Source organism: Brienomyrus brachyistius, chromosome 6, assembly GCF_023856365.1.
Source record: "Brienomyrus brachyistius isolate T26 chromosome 6, BBRACH_0.4, whole genome shotgun sequence".
NCBI classification, from domain to species: Eukaryota; Metazoa; Chordata; class Actinopteri; order Osteoglossiformes; family Mormyridae; genus Brienomyrus; species Brienomyrus brachyistius.
The window spans coordinates 14,119,824-14,146,699 of NC_064538.1; the positions used below are offsets into that span (position 1 = coordinate 14,119,824).

General features: G+C 40.6%; 2 protein-coding genes across 11 annotated transcripts in view; both read right to left on the reverse strand.

The window, feature by feature from the left end:
- Nucleotides 1-4,462: 4,462 nt before the first annotated feature.
- On the reverse strand, nt 4,463-14,765 carry wnt5a (wingless-type MMTV integration site family, member 5a). Of its 5 annotated transcripts, none has more exons than XM_049017820.1 (5): nt 13,777-14,765; nt 10,474-10,610; nt 9,329-9,576; nt 7,117-7,409; nt 4,463-6,672 (listed from the first exon to the last, which is right to left on the reverse strand). In XM_049017820.1, exons 2-5 carry the CDS (start codon nt 10,596-10,598, stop codon nt 6,214-6,216), a joined length of 1,125 nt encoding a protein of 374 aa, XP_048873777.1. In that variant the 5' UTR covers nt 10,599-10,610; nt 13,777-14,765; the 3' UTR covers nt 4,463-6,213. The 5 variants fall into 5 exon arrangements, with proteins under 5 accessions (XP_048873777.1, XP_048873774.1, XP_048873778.1 ...); XM_049017817.1 differs by lacking the exon at nt 13,777-14,765 and adding an exon at nt 13,281-13,421; XM_049017821.1 differs by lacking the exon at nt 13,777-14,765 and adding an exon at nt 12,576-13,260.
- A 3,886-nt stretch (nt 14,766-18,651) lies between these two features.
- LOC125745205 (ERC protein 2) overlaps nt 18,652-26,876 on the reverse strand; it is a 214,384-nt gene continuing 206,159 nt past the window's right edge. For all 6 annotated transcript variants that reach the window (XM_049017803.1, XM_049017802.1, XM_049017801.1 and 3 more), the window contains one exon: nt 18,652-20,988. The gene's annotated coding sequence lies outside the window, so the exon portion shown is untranslated. The remainder of the gene's footprint in view (nt 20,989-26,876) is intronic.

Genomic DNA, 26,876 nt, shown 5'->3' on the forward strand with positions numbered 1-26,876 from the left:
TTTTTAAAATAGGTAACGCAAATTTTGACATAAAGTTCCAGTTCTATTATAGATATTGTGCTATAAAGAGTATAGCAATCTAAATATTGTGTTGTATCTCCAGTGAGGCACATCCTTAGCCACCATTTCCAGCTTACACAATGCATGAGTCCACTTATTCCCTTCAGGTCACAGTTGGCTTTGTTGCGTTTAATTTTGGACTGGCAATCAAATCAGCGTATTATTGCTCATAAACACATTCATTAGCACTTTTTATGCGCTGTAGCTCCATTCCAGAGATGGGTAGTTCTCAGCTTCTCTTATCGGACAGGTTTGCTAATGTTTGTTCTAGTTGTATGCCAAGACTGATTCATTCATGCAAGGGCATGGGGAGTCCTTTCATGTATATTTAGATAAACTGTGAACTGACATCAAAAGAGGATTACACTCATCAGATGACATGCCTCGAGCAATTTTCAGATTAGATTTAAAAGGGGAAAAAAGCTCCTTGATGTACGGTATTTTTTATTTGAAGTTTCTGTGTGCTGCTTTATATGGTTTATCAAGTAAAGAAGAGAGTTTCGATGCTCTTTTTGATGGGATGCAAATATTTTTACACAAAATCTCTCCATTTTTTGCACATGGAAAATTTAAGGAAGAAAAAAAAACAAAACCTATTTCAGATGAATATTTGCATCTCTTGAAAATCTCTATTTAAAAAAAAAAAAAAGTATTTAGTATTTCTGTTGCTCTCCTCAAGGTTGTGTGCAGATTATAGGGTACATATGTAACCAATAGTGAGCAAAATCCTCATCATCTGAAGAACATCTGAAGAACAAAGACAGTCTCTGCACTGGGCATCTCCAGAGCTTTCAGGGCCATCTCCCAAACTCCCCAAACTCTGGTGGGGACGAAATCTATTACTCCTTCCTAGCTGTTTGCCAAGGCATGACTTTTTGGCACATAAAATAATATGGTGTATCTGTCCTAGTGGATTTATCGGGCAAGTTCCTCAGCCAAAGCGTTGTTCAATTTCTGCTTTATGCACATCACAAAATTATACCGTATAGCATTATAATTAGTACCGGTGATATTTTTCTCTGTCCGGTGCTGAGTCTTGTCTCACATCTCCAGCTTGGGGAGGGTCCTACATGTATTGCATGGGTTTCTTTCTGCAGTCCAAAGACATGCAGTTAAGCTAACTTGCACCTCTGAATGGTCGTAATGTATGTGTACCCATCCAGGGTGAACCCCAGCCATGTACCCTCTGCTGCCTGGGGTCAGCTCCAGGCCACGACCTGGAGAAGGAGTTAGAAGATGGGTGAGATATTTCACTCCATTGGTCTTATTTTGCAGAAAATTTTATTGTTTATTTGTGTGCCATCAGTTTAGATGTATTTTTCACTGAAATTAAACTTAATAAAACTTGCATAAATGAAAAGTGTACATTCAGTCTATCTTTAGGGAGGCCATATTCAGTGAGAATGTAATAATTTCCATGTCCACACGGGCATTAGGGTACAGTGGTATGAAATCAGAGAGGCAGGTGTTGTAGAAATGGATTTCCCGTTTTTCGCACGATTATCCAGGATGATGGACTGCTGCTGAAGCTTAAAGTTTTCCATGGTTGTTGGGACTCTTTGGGTGATGTCACTGCACATGGGCACCGTCATTGTCCCACACAAGCACAAGCGACTGTCAGTCACCATGATTTACTTCTTTTCCATTATCACTGGCTCTTCGTATTTGAAACTCTAGTTGTTTTTTTTTTTTTTACACGGTGATAGCCGATTGGATTTTTTGAAGAGTTCCTTCACAGGATGTTAACAAAGTCAAGATTTTAATTTTAAAATGGATGGATTTTTCTGCGTTCTCACGACTTTTCCTCAAAGACATTCTTTTTCATTCTTCGCAAATAGCCCTGACAATCTGAATGTGTTTGTGTCTCTGCCCTCCTGTGCCCTGTACTTCTCAGGAAAACCTCACGGTCACTATGACTCAATTAATTGCGCTAAATGAATTAATCTTTGCACTGAGAAATGTACGATACCAAAAAAAAAAAAAAAAAAAACGAAAAAAAATTCTTTTCCAGAGACTTGGATCCCTGTTCCCATGTGGTCGTGGTGTTTGATCTCTGGCTGCTGCAGAACATACGTGCAGCTTGATTTCAAACTGAACCGCATCATTGGATTTTGGAAGATAACTGGAACACAGAGTGGAAACCCACACAGCCAGGGAGGGAACATCTGAACTCTACAGAGCAGAAGCTGATTTTGTGGTGTAGGTGAACAGGCGTCTGTAAGTCGGCCGTATTATGTGATTGTGCGTAAGTACATGCTCCGCGATGAACCAGCATTCTGTCCAGGGCGTCTTGATTTTGTGGGACAGGCTCCAGGGTCACTATCAAGGACGTCATTGTGTTTTGATATTGGGGGGCGGGGGGGGACAGGGACAAATCCATTAAGTGAGTGAGTCAAATCCATCTTCTCACATTCCAACCAGCATCCATATTGAGATCAGTCTCAAGATGGCCTCTGTCTCCCCATTTGCAAAATCAAAGTTACGTAACTTGGGGGTTGTTTTTGACCAGTCGTTAAGCCTAGATTCACACATGAAGTCTGCCAGCCGCTGCTCTTTTTATCATTTGAGAAATCTTTCTAAACTGAGGTCAGAATTGGAGATCCTACTACATGATTTCTCTCTTCACATCCAGATTGCAACGTTCTGTATTCAGGTCAGAACAAATCTCTCGTTTCTCAGCCTCAGTTAATACAAAATGCTGCTGTTTGGCTTTTAAGCCAATATGACCAGAGAGCACACACTACTTCCAATTTTTTATGACGTATTTTTGTACAGCACTTTGTGACTTGTGTCTGTGAAAAGTGCTTTATAAATACATTTTACATTATCCTGACCTCATATTATACCTGTGTATAAGCTATGTGTCCACTTCAATATTGACCGTATACATTTATGTGTAGGCAACTCAAAACATCTGCTTAAATAACAGCACAGTGGACAGGTGAATGTGGAGTAACACCACACAATGAGTCCCTGTGCCATCCGTGGGACTGTTACCTGCAATTCATCCTTCCTCCCCTCTTCCTGTGGGGAACCAGGTACCTCTTCCAAACACAAGGCAGGGAAACATTTTGGATGAGGTGCCAGCTGTTACATGTTAATCGCTATATAAATAAACTGAGGTTTAAGTCAAAAGGCTCTAACTAATCCCAATCCGAGTGCTGTCAGTGTTGATGCGTGATCTGCTGAAGCTTAAGCTGTAGATAGCTTTCGATGGCAAGTCTATCATTTGATATCAAAGTCAACTGCAACGCCGTTAAGCATGTTAAATCACCTTTCATGTTGCTCAAAATAGGTACCATTTCTGACCTTGATTTGTGGGTGGTAAAAATGGCTCATACTAAGCATGGCTAATTAAATTCTGTAATTGTCGACTTATCGTCCCGTTTTTCCAGTGCCAGGTTCCACTGGCCAGTGCAGGCGGAGCAGAGTGAACTCACTGAACTCAAGCTGTCTGGGCTTAAATATGCTCATGCTGCTAAGTGATAAATAAATGATGTCCGGAAACTCCAACACTAAACAGAGGAACTGTGTCTGAGAGTTGACATCATGCACGAATTACGGTTCCACTGAAGTTAGCTTAGCAGAGTGACGGATTTGGTCTCATTCCTTCACTGGACTCGGAGAAGGCGAATCGGGCTGATGACGCTCATTTCAACGCTGTGATGAATAAAGTCCACAGTCAACATCGCCCATGATGAAATGATAATTGGATAATGACAGCAACGAGAGCAGATCCACGGTCTGAGAGCTGTACCTCTCATTCATACTTAATAGGAAATCTGTTTAACAGCACCCCAAATGCAAGCAATATTGATGAGGTTTCTTTAAAATATGATCTTTACTAAATTGTATTCAACTGTGAGCTGAATTACTTTTATGCTGCTCTGAAAATTTGTACAAAATGCAACAAATATTACCAATCACTTTGTACCTTGAGAAAAAAATAAACAGGAAGTCAAAGCATAACCAAGGAAACTAATGAGGGAGAAAGAGAGAGAGGGAGTGTAACAGCCAAGTGAAGGTTGCACATTCAACTAAACGTTAGGTTACAGCCACACTCATGGGCAAACATCACTCAGACTGCTCAAATGAACAAGTGCTGAATGATGGATTCTGCAACAGTCATGCCTCCTTAAATGTATCCTTTTAAATCAATATATTACATCACATGAAATGAAAGGTTTCTAATAGGGCAGAGCTGACACTGATCATACAGTGCCTAGCAAATCAGAACATACCAATGGCTCCAAACAATCCCATAGCTTTTTGGTAAGGTGCCATTCAGAACACTAAAAACTCTTTCCTTTTTCGATTATAAATCACACCACTGCAGCACTGGACAGCAAAAAGTGTGCCGAAATTATTTGCTGGTGTATATTTATCAAACACTGACCAAATAAAGAATTCCAGTACATTTATTTAGTTAGTGTGGATCGGTTCATAAACTGTAAAAAAAATCAACATATCAGAATCTGCAGTGAGGAGACACTTCATAGTTTAGAAGGCAAGAATAAAAAAATAGTCACAAAATCTTGCTTTTAAACATTTCTGTACAAACAACAAGAACAGCCCACTCCTATATAAATACCGGCAAATTGCTGAATATAAAACTTTTTTTAAGACTATGAAGGGGCAACCAGTCGGATATTTAAATAAAAATGAAAAAAATATATCAATAAAGCTTATAGAGCAATTTAACCTCCAATATGCAGAGTTGTGTTTGTTTAAAATTTATTGAATGTAGAGGCACAATACTCCAATCAAAAGGAAAAAAAAACCATCTAACAAACATTTCAGTAAAGCTTCAATTACCAAAGAAGCTAAAATAAACACATAGATGGACTGATGAAACACAGTACGGGCGTTACCGTAATACTGAGAATACGAGTAACCTGGAGAATTTGTCTAATTGGGAGTATGAGTTCAGATGGAAGGTATCATGCATGAAGGTTTCCATGACCCGCAACGCACGGGAGATACGGTATGAGAGGTGCTCAAAGTGAGTGGGTGTGGATGTAGCACAGTACGATTAAGGTGCATTTCCTTTACATGCCGACAAGCAGGGCGGAATCTCGGTGCCGAGCAACGCATCCCGCACGCCTGCTACACTGGCCTTTGAACATGGTGATGTGAACTTGTGAAGACCGTGTTTGATGCCACATGTGTGCACTCTCACCTGCACATACCTTCCCTGAAATAACCGAAGGGGGAAAATACAGGGGCCCAAAAAAATGGTTTAAAGCTGAAAATAAATACATACAATTTAGTCACTGGTTGTATACACATAGTATATACAGAACAAAAGGTATTTAACTGATAAAACCAAAATGTTGCCTGTATATGTTCAAACCTTTTAACGTACGATCTTATATGTTTATTGGATACCTGTGTTAATATGGAAAATGTACTTCTAAAAAATTGGAACTAACTAGTTATTACTTTAAAAGTGCAAACACAGCGCCTGGGAGGAGGCAAGGCAGACAGGGCCTATTCCGGAATGACCCGCCAGGCCATGAATGGGTGCATGCGCTCTGCATCAGGCCACTTAACGCCAAAGTGCCATCCTCTGCGACACGTCTCCCGCCGCGGACGTCGACAGAGTCTCCGCAAACAGCTTCCCCCACAAAACGAAACATACCACAACCTCGGACATCCGGAAAATTAAAATTCAGTTCGGTGGAGACATCGTCACTAGGCCACAGCTGGTGGGGGGGGGGGGGGGGGGGGACTCACCGCAAATTTCAGGGGCTTCTGAGTCTCTCAGGTGAGCACAGGTCCCCACCGACAGATTGTCGCACGTTTAACCTGGAGATACACTGGAAGTAAGCAGACCTAGAACTCCTCACTCTGCAGAATGCACACCTAGGAAGGACAAAGCTCCATTTTGGTTCCGTTAATTTTATGCATGTATTTCGATCTATATATGCATGGAAAAAAATAAAAACAAACTATGTAACTGTTTTTATGCAGTTATGCCGTGTTAAATTCATTTGCAAAAAAAAAAAAAAAACTCTGTAAATAAATATTTAATGACAGTTTTGGCAGACATTAGATTTCGTATCTACTACTAGAAAAGTCAGTCTTCTGCAACAGTATAATTGTTTAACTCTATAAATATAATTTATATAGTTTTTTTTCTCCTCTTAGAACTTATTTGCAGACAAACTGGTCCACCGTTTTTGTGCATCTCCTGCATTTGACATAGCAGCACCAGTGAAACTTGCAGTGGCATCTCTCCACCACCTGCGCCTTGTATTGATCGTAGCCTCGGCCGCAGCACATGAGCTCGCAGCCATCCATGCCTTCAGAGGTCTTGTTGCAGAGCCTCCCCGTGGTCCCCAGAGAGCCGGTGCTCTCGTTGCTTACGCAGTAGTCCGGGCTCTGGTCAATGTAGGTCAGGTCGTGGCTGGTGGGCGCGTTGAACTTGCTGTTAACCTGGACCAGCTTCCCCCGTGGATTGAGCTTCATGGACGCGGCGCTGTCATACTTCTCCTTGAGGGCGTCACCCACCTTCCGGAAGTCGGCCAGCTGCAGCCAGCACGTCTTGAGGCTGCAGGATCCTGATACGCCGTGGCACTTGCAGGAGACGTGGGCCAAATCTGATACGGTCTGCAAAGTGGGCAGGCGAAGGTGGCGTAAAACACAATCGCTAGCCGTCGGATTCTCTGACGGCCTTTTGCGAAACAACACCGGCATTCTGATATTACATCATAATAAAATCTCAAACACAGGCTTGACCCTCGGGATGCCCCCACATCATTAAAATGGCAAAAGGGAAGGAATTCAAGCAATTGTAAAGGTCTTCTATGAAATTATTTCAATTTGTTCAAGAACACACGAAAGAAGTTCTAAGATATTATCTTAGAAAGCCTTCAGGAAAAAATGGAGAACTTTCAAAGAAAATGAGTCAAGACCTGCTACCCAGATGAAAAACGATAGGGTGAAAATCAGATCAGTCTGTATTTTCTTAGGTTACATCTAAGAAAGAAACCGCACACTGGTGTCAAATGCATCCAACAAGCAGTGGGGTGCAGGCAGACAGCACGGACCTACCCTCCTTCCGGCCTCGTTGTTGTGCAGGTTCATTAAAACCCGCGCACTCTCGTAAGAGCCTTTCTGATAGGTCTTCTCGCGCTCCCGGGCGTCCACAAACTCCTTGGAGAACCGATAGCCATAGTTGAGGTTGTCTCCGCAGCCTCCCCACAGCCAGTCCCTGGGGAGATCCTTGGGCCTGGCCGCCCTGCTGCAGCCGCACGACGAGAGGTCCCCCTCCCTGCAGGCCCGGCTCACCGCATTCACGACGCCAGCCGCACTAATGGCGTATGTGAAGGCCGTCTCGCGGCTACCTGCCGGGACACAGGCGCACCTGCCGTCAGACCGGGCAAATCGAAGCCACTTCGCATACTATCCAAATTAAAGAAATTAAGGGGGGGGGGCTGCAAATTGAGAATAGCTACACTGTGCGGATGGTGATATTAAATTCATCCAGTCGAAATCGAGCAGACGTGAACATTTCAGCGGCTCTTCTGCAGATCTGTCCAACTGTACCCTCCCCATCACTCAAAGCCAAACATCATATGTCGGGCTAATCAGGGACCTAATACTGCAGCAGAGGGGGTGGTGAAAGGCCGCGGGATGAGGACAGCCCCCATACAGCCCAAAGAAGGTTGCCTCTGTAGGGGAAAGAGGCAGCAGGGGCTCGGGACGGACAGTGGCACCATGCCCACGTGAAGACAAAGAAACGCTGAAACGACTCGCATTTCCATTTCAGAACCGAAAGGCAACAGCATAACTAAATAATACCCACATGAAACGCTCACACCCGGAGGAGCGACATTCTCACTTCATACAACTTTAAATGCGTCGCAAACGAATCATCCAGTGGAACTACGGTCGGACAAAGCAGTCCTCAATTCATCGGTCACCTGCCCCAGACACCGAACTGCATTCTTGCTGAATGCCCCATGGAGTAACGCATTCCCTGTGTGCATCCTATGAGTTATGCCAATGTAAATGAGGGGGTTTCCAGCTATATTAAACCTATACGTTCCCACAAACACTTAAAGTAACCAGATCAGCATGGTTTTTCCCCCACTGCTAATAATTAGAGTTCCCATTTTTAAAATCCACTAACTAAACTGAATTGACCGTCTCTTGTATAATCAGGGGGTGGTTTTCTAAAGAGTCCAGTCTACATAGATAGATCTGTAGATCCAAAACGACTTTCATTCGCAGCGTCGTAAAAATGCTAAGTTTTACTCAGCCCCAAATAGCCGTTGCAGAAAAAATATACACCATGAAAAGCAGTGGACATCTGTTTAAAGTGAAAAACCAAAAAACCAAACAGAAACGTGGTGCTACAACGCAAAAGTCAGGGCGTGTCCGACAGCCCACGGAAAGACTCAGGACGGGGGAGGCAGCTGGCACACGGTGAAGCACAGCAAAGACACGCTCGCCAGTCATCTCACATGCCACTCAGAGATACCATGAGGGTACAGATGATGAAAACTACAGGGGTTCACTCTGCCCTCTGCTCAGATTTAATTTCCCCAAACCCTGAGAGTCGCGACGGTACAACGAACAAAAGCAGAAAAGCCAACATAAATGGTAGTTCGCTTGAACTGCCCTCATGCCACAAAGCTCGCCAGTTTGGCGTTTCCATAAAACTGTTGGATTTAATACTAAACCACTATTAGATTAGGTGCAGTAGAAACATACTGCAAAGCCACCTCTTCAGTACAATACAACTGGACTCTGACCAACAATAAAACAGGAACTTCTTAAGAGGGACTTGCTCGGAAGCCCGGCTTCTATGCGCACCTAAGTGCGAATGATGACTCGTGAATTGAGACCTGCCGCGATTTCCTGTACTTGGGCCTTCTTTGCATAAACTTTACATATAAACCGGGCGTAAAATCGAGAAGTAATTACTCATTATTCTCAGTGTCAACCGAAAGCCAATTCGAGGGAACCAACATCCGATTTGTACCCAAACCTCATCATGAAAGTATTTCTTGACCACAGCAGCTGCGGATGAACACGTGAGGCTCTATGCAGTAACTATACCAGCGGCCTAGAACCCGAAAGCCAACGGCGCCAGAAGCGACCACACTTGGGTCTCAGTTGATAAGCTTGGCTAAATGCTCTAGCACCTGGCGACCTTCTGATAATGCTCGCTTTCTCTCTCTCTCTCTCTCTCTCCCCCCCCACCTGATTATGGCCTCCCTCAGCCAGGTGGACATCGCAGGTGCTGGGGACGCCTTACCGATCTGCATGACCCTGCCAAAGACCGAGGAGTTGTCCACCGTGCTGCAGTTCCACCGCCGGTGCCTGAACTGGTACTGGCACTCTTTGATGCCGGTCTTGGCGCCCTCGCCAATGTACTGCATGTGGTCCTGGTAGAGCTGGCACAGCTTCTTCTGGCCCTGCGAGAGCCCGACCAGCTGGCTGCACAGCGGCTGAGCTCCTATGATGTAAGCCTCTGGAATCAGCAGAGGATTCATGGCTAGGGACCTGTAAAGTGAAATATTGCAGAAAATCACAATTAGTCTCAAACATAATAAAATGTACATGAAAAATCCCCCAATTGGTACATTTCTTGCTGTATACCATTAATATCTGAACCACACAGGGGATCTCTGAGGTCAGGCACATACATATGGCAGCAGCACATTTGTGTGTCATAAAGGATAATTAAATGACTGTACTAACAGATCATCAGACACGGCGCAACCTATAAATTCACTCAATACCTGTAACAGTCATAGAATTCTACCATGCAAAACGTAGGAAAAGCCTAACATAACAGAGCTTCGTCTTAGATGCATACACAAACGCGCGCGCGCAGACACACACACACACACACACACACAAATGCTTTGAGCAGCCAGGGTTAAAGGACAGACTTGCAACTCTGTCGCTGAATGCATTTTGCGTGCGGGTGTGTCTGTGTGCGCATATATACGTATTTACATGCCTTTGTATTTTGAAATCCTTTCAAAATGAAAGCAAGATCTTTTACGCACAGGACATTACGTGTCTGAATATATTTGGAAATTGAGTAAAACCACAACATTCTTAAATAATTTTCATAATTTTGGTTTGGCACACTATACTAGAAAGGGGGGAAAAATTGACCCAAAAGGTTTCCTGCTAAAGTCAGCGTATTGTATTTTCATATAATTTTGTACACAGTGCAGCATAAGAAAGCAGCCCACTGAAATGTACACACTGCGAGAGGTTACCCACCAACTTAACCAGCACTGGGATGCCATTAAACATATCTACTACACATGGTCAAATCATATCATATTTCTAGTGGGACAGTTTAACCGGGGCCCCCAAAACATTACTGAAGCCGAACAGGTTTGGAGAGAGACACCGGTCAGAAAGAGAAAGAGCCATACTTACCACCAAGAACTAGCCTCCACAACAGCTTGCATAAAGAAAGCTAAAAAGATGACGCCGAACGCATGATGTCTAGAATCCATTACACTGGAGAATGCAAAACAGTTTGGCCTCTGTGGCAGCAGCATTCTGAGGGACGTCTGCAAAAAGAGTGGAGAGACGAGTCAGTTTATCAGTCCCGCTGACGTATCCAGCACGCAGACACAAAGGCGGCATCCCGCAGCCCCACGGAGGATTGACTTGTACGCAACACATGTCCGTAGAAGACCTTGGAGGTCTTAGGAACTGCATTCGGTCACGGAGCTATGATCTGGCAGGAAGACGCTGTGTGAATCACATGTGCATGATGGACAAGCACCCCAGAGAACACCCCAGACCCCAGCCAAAAGGCATTCTTTTTGGACAGCTGAATTATTCAAGGATAGAACATTCTTCCCCTACAATTTTATTCAGTCAGAAGTGGGGGAATCTGCAGTTTTACGCAACTTGAATTAGGAAGAGTATGGGGAAAATGTGCTAAAATTAGCTGGGGAGTTCATAAAAAAAAATCTTTACAGACACAAGGATGTACAATTTATATATATTTGCAGTAAAATAAACACATTTCATAGGCTGCCCTCTTTCTTTCATATATGTACATAAATATGTACGTAAAATCTTCAAATATTAACATGACATTATAATTTAATGCTGCAATATAGTGTTTACACGGTAAAAAGAAAAACCCAAAAACATTTGCAATAACTTTAAAAATAAAACCGATTTTAAACAGCATAATCTAGAATCTTAATTGGATTTCGATACTATGGCATAATAACGGCACCATTCATCTTTCAAAGTTTCATATAGATTCAATTTTTATTTTTAATCGTTGCTAAAATTCCTACGTACGAGCATTCCTTCAAACTATTTATGCGGAAATTTTCCACAGCTGTCAAAATTAGCATTACGCTATGATGATTTAATTCGGGAAAAGTAAAAATTCTTTTCTACGACCCCCCAAAGTTTACGCAACTGCTCAGTTTACGCAATTGTTTTATTAACGTAGGCGCAAAAAATCTTGTACGCGCTTTCGTGTAGTCAACAAAAATATCTATCATACAAAACAGTGTACTTAATTTTGTTGCCGTTTTTTCAGCTTCGGCAATCATTAATAAATTTGTAGAAAAAAAAACAAAAAATGAGTAGGGTACTGCTATATATTGCCACAATTTCATTGAAAATACATTTTGCATTTACCCTTTCATTCGGAACTGATGTACAGGAAACATTTGCCTAATGAAACTGAAATTTATTTCAGCAAATGCGAATAAAACGAATTCGATTATTTCGTAAAATGATAACGCAAACGTAATTTTGTTGGACAAAAGCGTACACGCGTGTACCTTTCCAGTTATTTAAGTGGTCACGCCTTACATGGCTTGTAACAGAAACGTTCGAAGTATGCATCAAAAAATACTATATTATATACAGGGCAAAGTTATTTCGATAAGATTTTATACAACGGTGCTTATTAAATAATTATTCTTACATCTGGAGTACAATTTTGTAGAAAACGTATATAATCCATCACTAACCACTCTTTGTACTATTGACGCTTTTCATATTAGCGGTTTAGCCCGAAGGCATGAAAATTACTATATCAAAATATGCAGATATTTATATAGGAGGAAAACAAAAATCCCTCACTAACCATTTTCTAATTCTTAAGAGTCTACCTAAATAAAAAGTGATTTTCAAATAAAAAAAAATACAACAGTGATAAAATATGTTTTAAATTTTTATGTATATTTAGGTTAGAAAATGAGGAAATATACATTATTATGTAAGAAAATCTACACCGTTTTCCAGTATTGGCCGACCGTTTAAGCAGTTGGAAATTTTAAATTTCATCATAAATAATCCACGTCAAAAATATATTCGTCTAACAAAAAAAAAAAAAAAAAAAACATATATCCTACAGCGCTTGAAATTCTTAACTGGCCCATTCGGTGATACAATAAGGAACAATGCCGTGAAGCTTCAGTCACCTACACCTTACTAAAAACTTTAAACAAACAGCCGTTTTATTGATTCCGCCTTAACATTGAAGCCAGTATACTCACTGATACCGTTAAACTAGAAGGACGTGGTTGAAAACGGCACACAACACTTGAGTAAACTGGGGCGAGCGCTAAAACTTTCTATAATTGAACATCGCCGAGAATATGACGGGTCATAATTGTTAAGCTGTCATAACAGCAGCGGCGATAAAACAGATCATGCGGCGCATGTACTCTGTCAGACTCCCGTGGACGGGACACCGCGGCGGGCAAATCGCCTGTCAAGATCCCGTGATCCTGACCAGGGAGCTCAGGTGTGCTTTGTGGAAGAAACGACAACGGTTCAACTGCTCTGCAACCGCAGACATTCGCAATACATAATAATAATATTAAGAATAACAACAACAAAAACAACAATAATAAAAACACTGTGCTTTATACATAGTGCATATTATAATCATTTAGTAAGAAAAGCAACAGATTTTTCTCTAGTTTAAAATACTAACGTTTAAAAACTGATTTCTGCATATCTGCTAAAACGAGCCAAAAAAGGGTCCGCACATAAAACGCAGATTTCCCCGCTTTGTAATTATCCACACATGTGGTAAAATGCTGTTAACCGAATAGAAATTAAATACCAAAAAGATCAGATTTTAAATCCGCGCAAGGGAAAGCAGCAAGGTAACGCTAGATTTAACAGTTTGGGCCTACAGCCTACACGCCCAAAGCAGAATTTAAGGCGTTGTATGCACGGAAGACTGCGATAACCTGCTCCTTGATTTGCGTGCTGCTTGTGTGCAGATCGAGGTTATCAGAAGTATTGCAATGTGCCCTGAGTCGGGTCCCCTGCAAAAACCCAACCGCAAGTCCCAGCGCACAGTATGGGTTACACATGCCGAAAAGAAGAAACATTAAACACCAGCAGAGGGAGCCATTATCCAAACGGCTTGTCATTAAAATACATAACTAAATATTTACCGACATCCAAATAGAAAGAGATGGACAATTTCCTAAATTCAGTGTTAACTCCTCAATATACTGCTGTTTTAACGGTACAGGAATATACAGGTGATATAACTGCACACACAGTAAATGGAACATAAAATAGCAGCGCTGTCCCCGAGCGATAGTATCTATAAACCATTAGCAAACACAGGAATTCCCCAAAAGCCAATTCACAAATATTGCAGGCTACATAAGACTTAAGGTACACAACGACGAATACATATTCCATTAAGGAAATAAAGACAGAGAGACAACTTACCTGTGACAACTATTTCAGTGTATAATCCACGTTTTAAAGAGGATTATCAGAGGTTTAATTCCTATCAAACACCTGGGAGTATAATTCAGATCTCCTCCTTCTGCCCAAAGAGTTACAATCCAAAGTGAGTAAAAAGATTAGGCACAGAAAAGCGGCTGATCCTCAGATAGTAGCCGCGATAAATCTTGTGGCTTCAGGTTAGGTGTCGCTAAATTGGCACGAAATGAACTGCCAGTCACTTCTTCCTGCGTAAAGCACAGCTGTGTACGGAGGCTATTTACAATGTCCAAGAGCAATCTAAATAATTACTGCTTCTAACAAACGTGGGCGTGATTGTGCGGAAACGCTTAATGACAAATAAAACATTCACAAGCAACAAAATGCCCTCGGCTGACTTTTTCGGTAATAAAAATGTTAAGTGGCGCTCTTTTGATTTCTTCTCTTATGGTTCCCAGACAGTTCTGCAAACGTCCGATATATTGTGTCCGGCAAAGATACTACTCAAAAAACAGCCTGAATTAAGGTTTTTGCTGGAGGAAATGAAGAAAAAAAACAATTCCAGGATTTTCGACCACTAAAACCAATGGTTCTACCTGCTGAAACATCCATGCGGGTAGCTTCCTTCCAAAAGTGAAGTTGTTTTTTCATCCTCCATTCAGAAAAACACAGCGCTCCTTATTCCTTGATGCTTAATGAATAAGCATAAGCATTCTAACCCTAAAAGCCAAAGTGCGAGTCGTCCAATATCCAGCAGTTTTCAAAGTGGGGGGGACCGGGAGAGGAAAATCCTTTTAAAAAACACCATAAACAAGCATGCAATAAGGCTCGCTATGGTTTTGCAAGTGAAGACGCGTTTAGATTCTGAGATGCAAGCTCTCTTTGTTTTCCACGACACGGTGAGATAAAATGTATGGACGTACTTGCAGACCTATACTTATCACCTGCTTCCTCGCGTTCCCCCTCTAACTAACAAGATCTGTTACTGATGCACGGCGGAAAACTTGCACTTCGCGCATGCGCCGAGCGCGTTTTCTCAACTAAATGTTTTAAAGTCGCAAAACTCTTAAAAGCGAACAGTGTAAAACTGCATGAAACTAACTCCATATTTGCTTCCTAAACCTGTCACGCGTTACCCTGGTGACCAGAACCATTCTTGCGCCCATTGTAAGAGAAGCGGTCTATGGTGAAACTCAGGGATACCCAGTTTGAATGATTCCACCTTTAATACGGTTTGTAATATTCTGAGAAAATGGTTACAGTTAACAGATTCAACAAAATTATTTGCTCAAATGGCAGCAATAGTGTATTGGGTTAATCTAAGCGTGTTCATTAATGTAACTATAAATATTTAATAAGCGTTTATACACATTTTTCATTTAATAGAAAATCATTGTACATTTAAATTTTTTTTATTTTTTTGCTGTTATGTTATGTGAGTATCCGAAAAATTGAATCATTTTAAAATAGAGTACCTTGCTCAGCTTAGCTTGCGCGAAATGTAACGGCAGAGTTACCACAAGCTGCAAAACAGTTTATAGCCTACATATTTCAATGTAGGCGGGATGCATGAGATTAATATATAATTACGCAAACTAAAATTTCCTTACGGGAGGAAAAGTATAAGGAGGTATTTTCTCTAATTAGGCCTAATATGTCTGGGAATACAGCTTTAAAAATGTCAGCGTTATATGCATTTAATCACCGCGCAATTAAAATCACACACATAACTTGCATAGTAATAACGTGCTTTGCTGTGTATGAGTTACATGCGTAGCCGTTTAGATAGTTTGGCGCGTTTTTTCCCTCCAAGGTGCTCGTGAGAACATCGGGTTTGAGAACTAGGTGAAATTGTAAAACATGGATGCAATGCCCTATAAAAGTAATTTTTACCAAGAATAAACTCATCAAAAACTCCGGAATAGTACTCCGTTAAGACAGCAGATTTTTAGCTACACTTCTTTAACTAAGTTTGGGTCTTGGAAATTTTTGTTCATTAAAATTATAATTTTTTCACCAGCGAGCCATATAAAGAAATGGAATTATAATTTTTTTTGTATACCTTTGTATTATACAAATGATTGGAGTTTAACGATTGGTCACAATGTAGAAACTATATAGAAAGGTAAAATTAGATTGGCATTTCTACTCCGTTCTTGGGACCGTCCAGAATACCTACTGACAATTTATATAAACATCTTAAAGATAATTAAGTAAACAAATTTAAGCCAACATCTTTAAATAATAGTGATGCTCATGAAATTCTAAAGGAATGCATCAGTCACAAAATATGTTCAGTATCCAATACCACAGTTTAATGAAAGTTAAGTACTTCAGGTGTAAACAATAGTAAATTATCCACAGACTCCGAAACTAGATCCTCTAAATAATAAAAAAGTGGAAAGTAAAGGGTTGTGTGTTCTATGTCAAAAGAGTTTCCCAGTCCACCTTATAGCTATGTTATACTATACTTGGAGAAACGCAGTCTGTATACAGCAACTTTCCTTAATCCCTTGTCTTTTGGGTGAAAAAGTGAAATATTTGTGTGTGCATTACAAAAGAAGGTGCATTGCTCCTCAGACACATAGCGTTGTTCTGTAAAAAGTAATTCATAAAAAGTTAAATTGCTTAACGGTTTATAACCTCTTTTACCACGCAGTTTATATATGCATTTAGCTTTTCACAAAAGATCCTCCGATTAATATTAGTGCATTTAAATTCCTAACAGAAGTGGGGGAGATTCCTTTGACTCCTCCATTCTGTAATTTATGATGAGTGATCATTTGATAGCTTTGTGAATTCAAGTCTTTGTGTGCTCAGAGATAGCAATTCATTCAGATTACGGAGATGCCTTTACAAGAATAAGAGAAGCAGTGTTGTCTTAAGGCAAGAGGAAAGAGGTTCTAGTGGTAATGCTATCTTCCATCTTGGAGAGAGAAGGAGAGAGAGAGACATCACAATCTTCATCTCGTCAGCCTAACATCAACAGATCCGACACTTGGCCCTTCCTCTGAGTTTGCTCCTTTGAAAGGACATAAACGCTCCACTTTAGCAGAGTGCAAAGGAAGATTGTCCGATAACCTCTGAGAAGCTGCGTGCACCTCCCTATCTACCCCTGATGAGGTTACCGCTGCTCGTCTGGCTGCATGCAGCAAACGCTAGAAGCTCCTGGAAGTTACCGTCAGAACGAATGCATATTGCAAGAAGTACTTAAAAAAATCTAACCACACTCATTGGGAGACAGTTTTAAATGCCACTTCTATTGCCGTCTCGGGCCAGTGAAACAAGTTCTGCTGCAGTGCTGAGCTCTGCTCCCCTGGGTTTTAAAGTTTGGCAACATCTGTTTAAGTTTATTAGGCAAAAAAGCTGTAACTCTGGCCACAGAACTTATGGAAAAAATAAACAGTTCATTATTTTAGATCCAGGACAGCAAAAAATTTGATTTGATTTCATCAGAGAAACCTTTGTATATATTTTTTTATGAAGGTAAGACTTTATTGGAGGGGACACATATAATGTAGTATTACACTCTCACTTAGTGTATTAATTAACTGGAAATTAAGTGTTACTAATGTACTGATGCCAATTCATTCACCATTAATCAGTCATAATGGTTCATGTATTCCATGCAGTAACTATGTTCATGATTCGTTCTTAAGTAGTAACTGAGTTACTAAGTTATTTTTGCCCCCCCAAGGAAAGCGTTATCTTTATCTGTTACTATGGTTACTGCTGTCATTAATAGTAATATCTCATAGTTGATAGTTAAAAGTCAGCCTACATGTAGTTACATTACTCATAATTACAATATTCATAATTTTTTACAAGGGGTGAGGGAGTCATTTTTAATTATCTTCTGCCCTTTACAATAAAATTCGTACAATCTGTGTCTGCACACAGTCCAGCAGAATCATGCACCACACAAGTCAGAATGAAAAAATCACTTTTATTGAATGGATGTAAACAAGCTGGTCAGCACTAACTATTCTGACACACAAAACCACATAGCCTGAAATTTTACTTACCTTTCATTCTACACAACCAACAAGACACTGGTTAACGGCAACAGTATATTACATGCCATGTTAGATTTCATTTTAAAACTGTTTTAATAGTACAACCCAAAACATGCCACACACGTTTATGAAAAGTGTACAGTACAAGAAGCACAACCAAGAATCTAAAAAGACGAAGGGGAGAAGGACTTCATCATCGTCGCAGCACGATACACCCAAAGACCACTCTAAGATATGACATTGGTACTGTACTTCATATCAGCATGACCAAGGCTGATACCAGTAAACAGGATGCAAACATAAGCCTAGTTTCATTATGGAAATTAGCAGTAACGTGCCAACTGAATATATACATTACCGTCAGCAATCAAAAAACAAAACCATTATTTTACAGCAAAACTCACACATTTCCCAAAAAATATCAATCATAAAACATTAAATGATAATAAATATTGAAAATAACAGGCACAGAATTCACAACTTAAGAAATCAAGTCAGAATTATAAAAAAAAGAGAAATTTTCCATTTGTCACAGTGTTAATATAATCCACAGATATGCAATCTGAGTTAACAAAGAAAACAATTCTGAACCTCACACATGAAAAGACAAAATGCAGACATAACCTAAGCAAAATAGATAATTCATAAGTCATAGTAACAATTCAAACCCACCAACTTGTTGGTCATTCAACATGAAAGCGTTTCTGCCCCATAACAATGCATAAAATTGGCACTTCACATAAATAGTCATTTCCATCTGCACATTGCTTTGTATTTTTATATATATATATATATATATATATATATATATATATATATATATATATATATATATATATATATATATATAGTTTTTGTGGTAGGCAGACCCTACTTCAAGTATTCAGAAATAATGTTTAAGAAGAAACTATTAACATAGGACTCAAAAGCCCACCTCCTAAAACAAAATTAAAGAGTATGAACTTAAGCTCCTTAGCCAAAATTGTCTACTTTTTAATTTAGAACCTTTTATATCCTGCCTGTGAATCCATTTCAAGTTACAATTGTGGATACTTGACAAAACTAAAGTAGAACAATTCAGGGTATTTCCCCACTGTCTCTGTCCTGTACACTGCACACTTTTGATAGATCCAACAAGAACTTCATATTAAATGAAGTGGTTATCACTGCCACATCCGCAGGTAATAGCCATTTTGGCCTTGTATGGTATAATTTCCAATATTATACATTCAATTATACATTGGATTTACCGCCATTACTGCATAGATTTTGAAAAATGTCCAGACAAAAATGTCCAAAAGCAGACAATGCATTGACTATGGAGCTCTGAACATCCACCCAAAAATGCTGACGTCACTCACAAGTGCAACTGCTGTCCGCCGTGGTGAAGAAACCTTTTCCTCCCCAGTTATTCAAAAGTCTAACTGAGATTTACTGTTAAAAACAAAAATAAACTAACCTCAGACGGCCGAGTGGTCTTTGTCAGTCTTCGATAATGACAGGTGGCAGTCTTCATGGTGTTATGGCTGAGTGTGACCACTCTACACCGGCCGTGTAAACACAACGACTTCACTTACATACCCTGGATGCTCAAATCAGAAAGATTCTAAGACACAGCTAGTTTCTGGAAATAAAACCTAAAACATCACCAATCCAACAGACATTTCAGATCACTAGATGCAAAATACTTATACAAGATTTTGTAAAGGATTCCAGCGATACTTTTTCAGCCCTAACCTTTCTTGTCTGTCCTTTGCACTGGGGAAGTACAAAGTGCTCCAGTTTTGCCTCACAATGTCATTGCACTCATCCATTCATTCATGCTTTTACCGAACAGTTTACACATTCTCTGTTCTCCAGTGGATGCAATAAAACAGCACTTTCTTTTATAATTTATTTACTTTGTCTCTTGAGGAAGTTTGAAAAACAAAATAGAAACGAAATTCTTTTTTTGTACATATACATCATATATATATATATTTATATATATATATCAGACAAAATACAGACACGCAGATATACTTAATAGGCACCTGCCATCTTGTTCAGAGGGACAATTGGAGTCACTAAAACAGATCTGCTCAGTTTGGATTGGCTTGGCATTCTGAAACTAGCAGACATTTGTCCTATCCTGACCAGAGTCTATCCGAGTGTGAAGCCCAAATGAAAATATTAAAGGAGGCATCACATAGACTAAACAGTCCCCTTTATGCATTTTGCTCGATCTGTAGCACTTTACTGACACTGGCATCTGAACCCAGAACAACATGGACAGTATTTTCTCTTGGGCCATGTGTGCTGCAGCAAATCGTCATTTGTGTTTCATGTCAGACTGAGGGGCGATTACTGTATTTGTCACAAGTCCTGCGTGTGATGGCTTATAAATTATCCTTTTTTTTCCCAGACACTTCATCGAACCAAGTGGCATCAGCACCATCACAGAGGAACAATGAAATGACCTAAGGAACCATGAAGTGTCTTAGCAGCTCAGGAGACAACGTTCTGATTGTCATTTATGCAGAAATATATTGTGGCTACAGCATCATAGTGGCTTGGTTTGGGGGAAAAAAACATCTGAAAAGCGATGTATATAAAAACTAAAGGTTAAATGGCATTAACCTCAAAGTCTGCATAGACTGGATCGGAAACCACTTCATACTCTGGACGTGGGTGAGGTACCACGAGGGGCGATTCCCATTAAGGCATTACACACGCTACAGGGACTGGAGCTGGAATTGTGGAGGTCCCCTGTTTGGTGAAAACCATGGCCTTCCATTAGCCTCATGTGTGTTTTCCTCACCGCAGGATATTGCTGAAGGTTTACTAACAGAAGCTGAGGGAGCTATACCCCTCCTGAGGTAAGCTGATTACAGGTAGTAAAGCCAAATGCGAACACAAACCAATCCAAAACAGAGTGTATGGCACTTTCTGTGGGAGGTGAATGTAAGTGTTCAAGTGTGAATAGAGGGTGTGGGGGCAGAGGGGGGGGGGGCAGTGCCTCCTCTGGTGTTACCAGAAGAGCGAGAATGTGGGTGTTTTGATGTTCTGGTCCAAGTACAGGGCTGTCAGCAATCTCCCTCCAGGCCCCGGATGACCTGATACCGGACCTACAAGGCGGCTGTCAGATGATCTGCCAGAGGACGTCTTCACGGAGAGGCATGACCCTCCTGCACTCCTCCTCTTCCTCCTCCTCTCCTGGCTGTGGAAAGACACACAAAAACAGGTTAATACTGGAAAGCATAATGTGTCTTAATACCACAGTAAACATCCTTATGCATCCCTAGTACCAGGCCCCAGATATTCATGAGGAAAGCTTCTCATGGGATTATTTCAAAACTAAGCTATTTTGATAAAGCCAATCAGGTCAGATTCAGACACATGCTTGCAACAGCATTAACTTTATATAATATATATAAAGATTCAATATTGACATAACAGTGACAATTCCCTTCTGGAGTTAACAGAATAACAGAAGCACTTAGCGATTAGCGGCAGTGCTAAGCAGTGCTAATGCCATCTCTCTATCACTGAACCCACCAAAGCTACCTTCTGCATGGCAAAGCCACGTGCCAAAGGCTCATTCATTAGACAGCAGACTACGGAAACTGCTGCCACAGCCAGCAGATGAGGGTAACTCCATCCCTGGTTAGTAACAGCAGTAAAAATTTATGCTGCTCTTGACATCTGGGTTAGAGTGGATTATGGTCCATGTGCTCGGCAAATGTTCAAAGCCTGAGCCAGAGGTACCCAAAACAGATGCCCAGTTAAGAAAGGGACCAGAAATGCCCTTTGCTAACCTGTCACACATGGCACCTGCATTTCACATGGGCTAATTAGCCAAATCAGTGGAGAAAAGACAGACAAAACAGACTTTTTATCACTAGGAAATGGGTTTCCAGCTAGGTTTCAGTATTGAGTTTGAAAATCTCAGCAGGCCTCAGACCTTCTCCTTACCTTCCATAACAATGTGTTCAAATTGCAAACTTGTCATCTGCTAAAAAACCTACCTAATTCTCCAATGCGTTTTCCCCGGAGGTTTAGGCTATTGCCACTGACATCAAAGTCGGACCCTGACGTGCTTAATTATTTCATTTTGCCGATGCGATAAAATTACAGGACTGGGTAATAATATCACTTGAGACACGCTAGTCAGCTGCCTTCAGATGCTCCCATGGTGCTCAGTTTTAATGGACACTTAGAAAGTGAAAAGCAACACCAGGGCTGCAAAGGTGCGCTGCTTCCAGAAAAAATGTCTTTGAGTCACATTTATTTATTGTATAAACTTCAGCAAAAACCAAAACAAAGAACCGTTCCAAAAGGCAACTGCTGTATATTGGCTCTACCATCACACTTCCAAATCTCTTAACTGCATTCAAAACTTTAACAAGACAACAGGATTTTTAATGATTATAATGCATAGATTTTCCCTATCAAATAGAAAGCACTGGTATATACCCAAAATAGACTTTCATTGACTAAAAAACATATATACACCTATAGCAGGCCAAAACCAGTGGACACTGATAATAATATACATGTATATCACATTAATGCAAAAATGCAATGCTCATTTGTACTGAACTCTGTCGGACGTGTTTGTTTAAAATAGGGTAGCCACAGCTGTAGGGTACAAGATATTCTACCCTGGGGAAGCTCATTTATGGACTGAGGTTATGACCAACATTAAAATTCATCTGTATTTGCTAACTCTGGAGAAAAACAACTCTGGAATACAGACATGACACACCAGCATGGGTAATTTCTGAGGAAAAACACAAGACAAAATTATGAAACTGATTAAATGAAACCTTTCAACACCATACTGTTAGAGCAACTTTATAAGCTTCTAATAAACCTTTTTTGTTTTTTTACAAAAGTGTCCAGGCCATGTCACTTCACAGAAAAAACTGCAAGACATGATAGGTCATGAGTTGGTTCATTGGTTAAATTATGCGCTCCCAGTACTTTAATAAGATAGATGTTGTTCACTTCAGTGAGGTTAAAGTTTATAACTGAAATGAATGCATGGTGAAATCTGGCATTTAGCGCATCAACAGCCTGGGAAAGAGCTTGGTGCTTTTCCTGTCCCTTCACATTCTTAGCGGAACAAAGTGAATGTCATTGTGTACATTCTGAAAAAAATTTACATGCATTCAAAGAGCTGAATGCATTTGACACTTGAACATTTGCATTTGAGCCAAATTCAGTTTTGAAATTGAATATGTAGTCTTTCAATACTAGCTCATCATTTACAAATAGAAATTTTTTAGCAGTTAAGTTTGGCACAAATCTCACACTACACGCCTTGGTCATAGATTTCACAACAACAGCTTGTTCATAGTTTCAAGTCATAGTAACTCCAAAATCACAGAAGGGAAGAAAAATACATTTCTTATGTTTTGCCTGGAGGTCATTCACAATTCAATGGGGATGTTTCCACATCCATATGCCTTTTAAGATCTGTAATAGTGGCAATCAGTTATCAGTGAAAATAATAAACACACAAAAAACTAAAGCAAGTGTCTTTTCTTTACAAAACAAGACATTGTGGTTGGATTTCTACTGAATATCTACTGTCTGAGCTCTAATACATGAATTTGCAATGAACTGTCAAAACCATGAAGAACAAACCCAGAATACTCCAGAGTACTCCAGAATACTCCAGAGTACTCCAAAAAAACTCCAGAATAAAGCAAGAATTAAAAGCTGCTCTCAGTTTCTTATTATAAAATACAATATGAGTTGACCAGGGCCATATCGTGCTAACTACCATAGACCCAAAGTTTATACGTGATTGAGCCACAGAAAGTCGGTATTGCTTATTGTTGACAGCTTTTGACAGTGTTTCAGGAATAAAGGGATAAAATTCAGCTCTACCGAAGCTAATATTTCTAGAACATTGTTTCAAAAGCAGGAAAGAGATTAAATACTTTTTTGATGAGCAGACATGGAAATCTGTTTATTTTACAATAGGATTTAAATTGCAGATTTTGATAGAGGATCAAGGGTGAGAGATCTCTGTATTTTAAATAATACTCTGAGTGCATCTGCCAGCCAACAGGCACTGTGACACCTAGAGTAACCTATTCTCACTGTTGCGTGTGGAGGGATACATTCTTATTCTGTTTTTCATATTTACATCTGGTGTGTAACCTTCGCCCATTTCAGTTATGCCTCTACTGCATTGTAACAGGATAACAGTGATTCCTTTTAAAGCAGAGCACAGCTGTCCATCAACTTATGTCCAGGTTTCGCTATGGAAGTAAGGACATAAGTCACAGTGGACGTATCTTGCTTATTATATGGGAGAGGTCAAAAATACTGTATAACAATATGACACACATTTAACCAAACCTCTATAGTGGCAGCGCAGTCCCTTTGTTTTGGCCCTTGTCTTATGCCGCTCACACGGTAAAATTGTCCGCTAGCGTCCACTATGGACATCTCTTAATAAATTTTATCAAGTACTGCAGGTATCGGTCCTTTGGTGTCACTGCGCTTGTATTGGTGAGGAAAATAGCACTGGGGTTTGTAACAACAGCAACCATCCATATACATATAACTAATGCTTCAAGTCGGAATATTTTACATCGGCTTTTGTTGTTTGGGATGTCTGAGCTACATTCAGTCCAACGAAGCAATCAGAAGATGCCAGTACGGTTCCCAAAATGCAAACTGATCCGGAAACAAAGAAAAGAGAGAAGAAGACTGGAAAATAAACTGACCTAGTTTATGAGGCAACATAAATGACGGTGTAAACAGGAAGACAATGGCAGATCCCTTCACGGCGACGATTCGGTGACAAAGAGCTCAAACATCTGCACATTGTCCGTGTTACGTCTGCAATCAAATGCTAAGAGTCTTATTAGGAAGTGGTTATGCTCTGTTTGCTTGGTCTGGGTGGGCAGTTTGAGGCATTCAAAAGACCCCTGCTGCTGGAGCTAGTGGCCATATACGAGGCCGGGAGCAACTGGATCAGAGTGGGTAGCAGACCTAGTGAGTTCTCAAGCAAAGGACCCATCGGGCTGCCCCAGGCTCTGCCTGATGCCTCCCAGTCACCTGACCAAGTTAAAGTAATACTTGGGCACCGTGACAATGCAAAGCACCGAGACCCCGGCGGGCTTGCTGTGCTGGGGGAGCTGCAGGGAGGCTGCCTCCTGACACAAACGTAAACGCACTTCGGGAACACCAGCGTGGATCCTCTGCATATGAAATCCTGTGCTTGGATGTCGGGTATTGAATAACTACGAAATGTGCACTGCGCTTAAGTAAAGCAGCATGTTCATTTTTTTTTCTTCTTTACATTTAAGTGGTTCTAATGTAAACTGCTTGTAAATAGAATCCTTGCAGACATTTGGGACCACCAATGTGTTTTCTGTTGATCTAAGCTCTTTCACTACCAATTATAATGTAACTGTTGTCATTCCCCCTTTTTAAAAATAAGTCAATTCTGATGCCAGCACAAAGTTTCCTCTATTCTACTTAGTAGGAAAAACAAAAGCTGTTTCACTGGATGGAGCATAGACTACAAAATGCTCAGGGAATGAGGAAAGAGGCAACAGATGATTCCAGTTACACAGAAAAAAAAGTCTAAGATCTCAGAATATAATCAGACGCTGATTAAAAGAAACATTTTTCTCCCTAGAACATAGTCATTCTAGAACTAATGACTGATACATTATTGGACATATTTCAGGGTATGATAAGTATAGATAACCAAAATATTAATTGAACACACTGTTCTGATTTAACATGTGACCAAAGTAGTGCCACACTGCTATTCTTAAAAGACCATTATTTTTTCCCACTAATCATAGACATTCTCCCTGTACCTGACAAAATGTAATTTCCCTTATTGCAAGATAAACACAAACTTGCACAAACACAAACACACAATGTCATGCTACAGTCAATGCAAAGCCATGTATTTTTTGCCAAACGTTGCTTATTACATTAATCACCATGCTTTGACTGTTCTGGAAGTTGCAGCGTATCCCCCAAACCCAACCTCTCCCCCACGACTCCACCCCTGGAGTATTTGCAGCATGTCGGGGTTGCCGCCTCGCATTCCTGCTAATTAGCGTATTTACCCTTTTCAGCAGCGTGCTCCAGAAAGTTCCCTGAAGCTGCCACACTTCCGCCCCCTTGGTCATGGTGGGTTGACCAGCTGTAGATTTGCAGCCTCATTACCAGGGGTAAGGCCAGCGGGACTGACCCCACTGACCGCTGCAGGACTAGTGGACCCCAGCTGGACAAGGTCAGGCACAAAACACAACTGCCATCAATTTCTTATAATCTGCTATGTTTGCGACTTGTGGGGGGTGGGATTTTAATGAGTTAGTACAAAGACTAACAAACGACAGGCTCTGAAGGGAATAAGCAAGATTTTACCTGTGATACGTGATTAAAAACGATGAGAAATGATTCTTGACTACAAGTCAGGCACCTTTTTCTGTTTCTCTGCTAATCCACCTGAAGTCCGTCATACAAAATCTCAAAGCGTGTGCTGTTGCTCACATCAGGCTACAGTCATCAACTGGTAACGTGTTTCTAACTGGAAGAAAGCTTGCGTGTTAGGGTACTGAACTGCAAGAGAGCCAGTTGATTATTACAATATTCAGCCACACGAATCCCAATGAAAAAGCAATCGCAATGAACCTGGTGTATAATTTATACACCCCCTGCCCTCCTCCGAAGTACAAGACATTGCAGATTCCTCTACAGGGAGCCATTAATTACACTAAGAAAACTGGAATTTAATCAAGGGGGGGAAGAGGGGATTTGATTATCTGAATAGTCACTCATTGTAACTATTGCATATTCATGTCCTATTATTAAAAAAAAACATAGTCATTCTCAGCCAAGGCAGAAAGGCTCAGGCTGACACACTGAGCCAGCCCTACAATGCCCTCAGAAAGCCATTTTATTTGTCTGCCATAGTTTCCAAAAGTACAAACAAAACTAAAAAAAAGACAAATTTCATTGTCAGGATGCTAAAAGTAGTGGGTGATTGAATTTGACAGTGGAACGTTTTTGTGAGTTTGTAAATGTCCTAAAAGCATTTTATGGATGAGAGCCAGCACAGAG

Excerpts from the sequence above, each read along its gene's own strand:
- wnt5a (XM_049017817.1), bottom strand. The coding sequence starts at position 13,406 with ATGTGTAACCCATACTGTGCGCTGGGACTTGCGGTTGGGTTTTTGCAG. Across the intron at positions 10,611-13,280 it reads GCACGCAAATCAAGGAGCAG|ACGTCCCTCAGAATGCTGCT; the intron begins GTTATCGCAGTC and ends CTCTTTTTGCAG. Across the intron at positions 7,410-9,328 it reads TGGCAGGGTCATGCAGATCG|GTAGCCGCGAGACGGCCTTC; the intron begins GTAAGGCGTCCC and ends GTGTCCCGGCAG.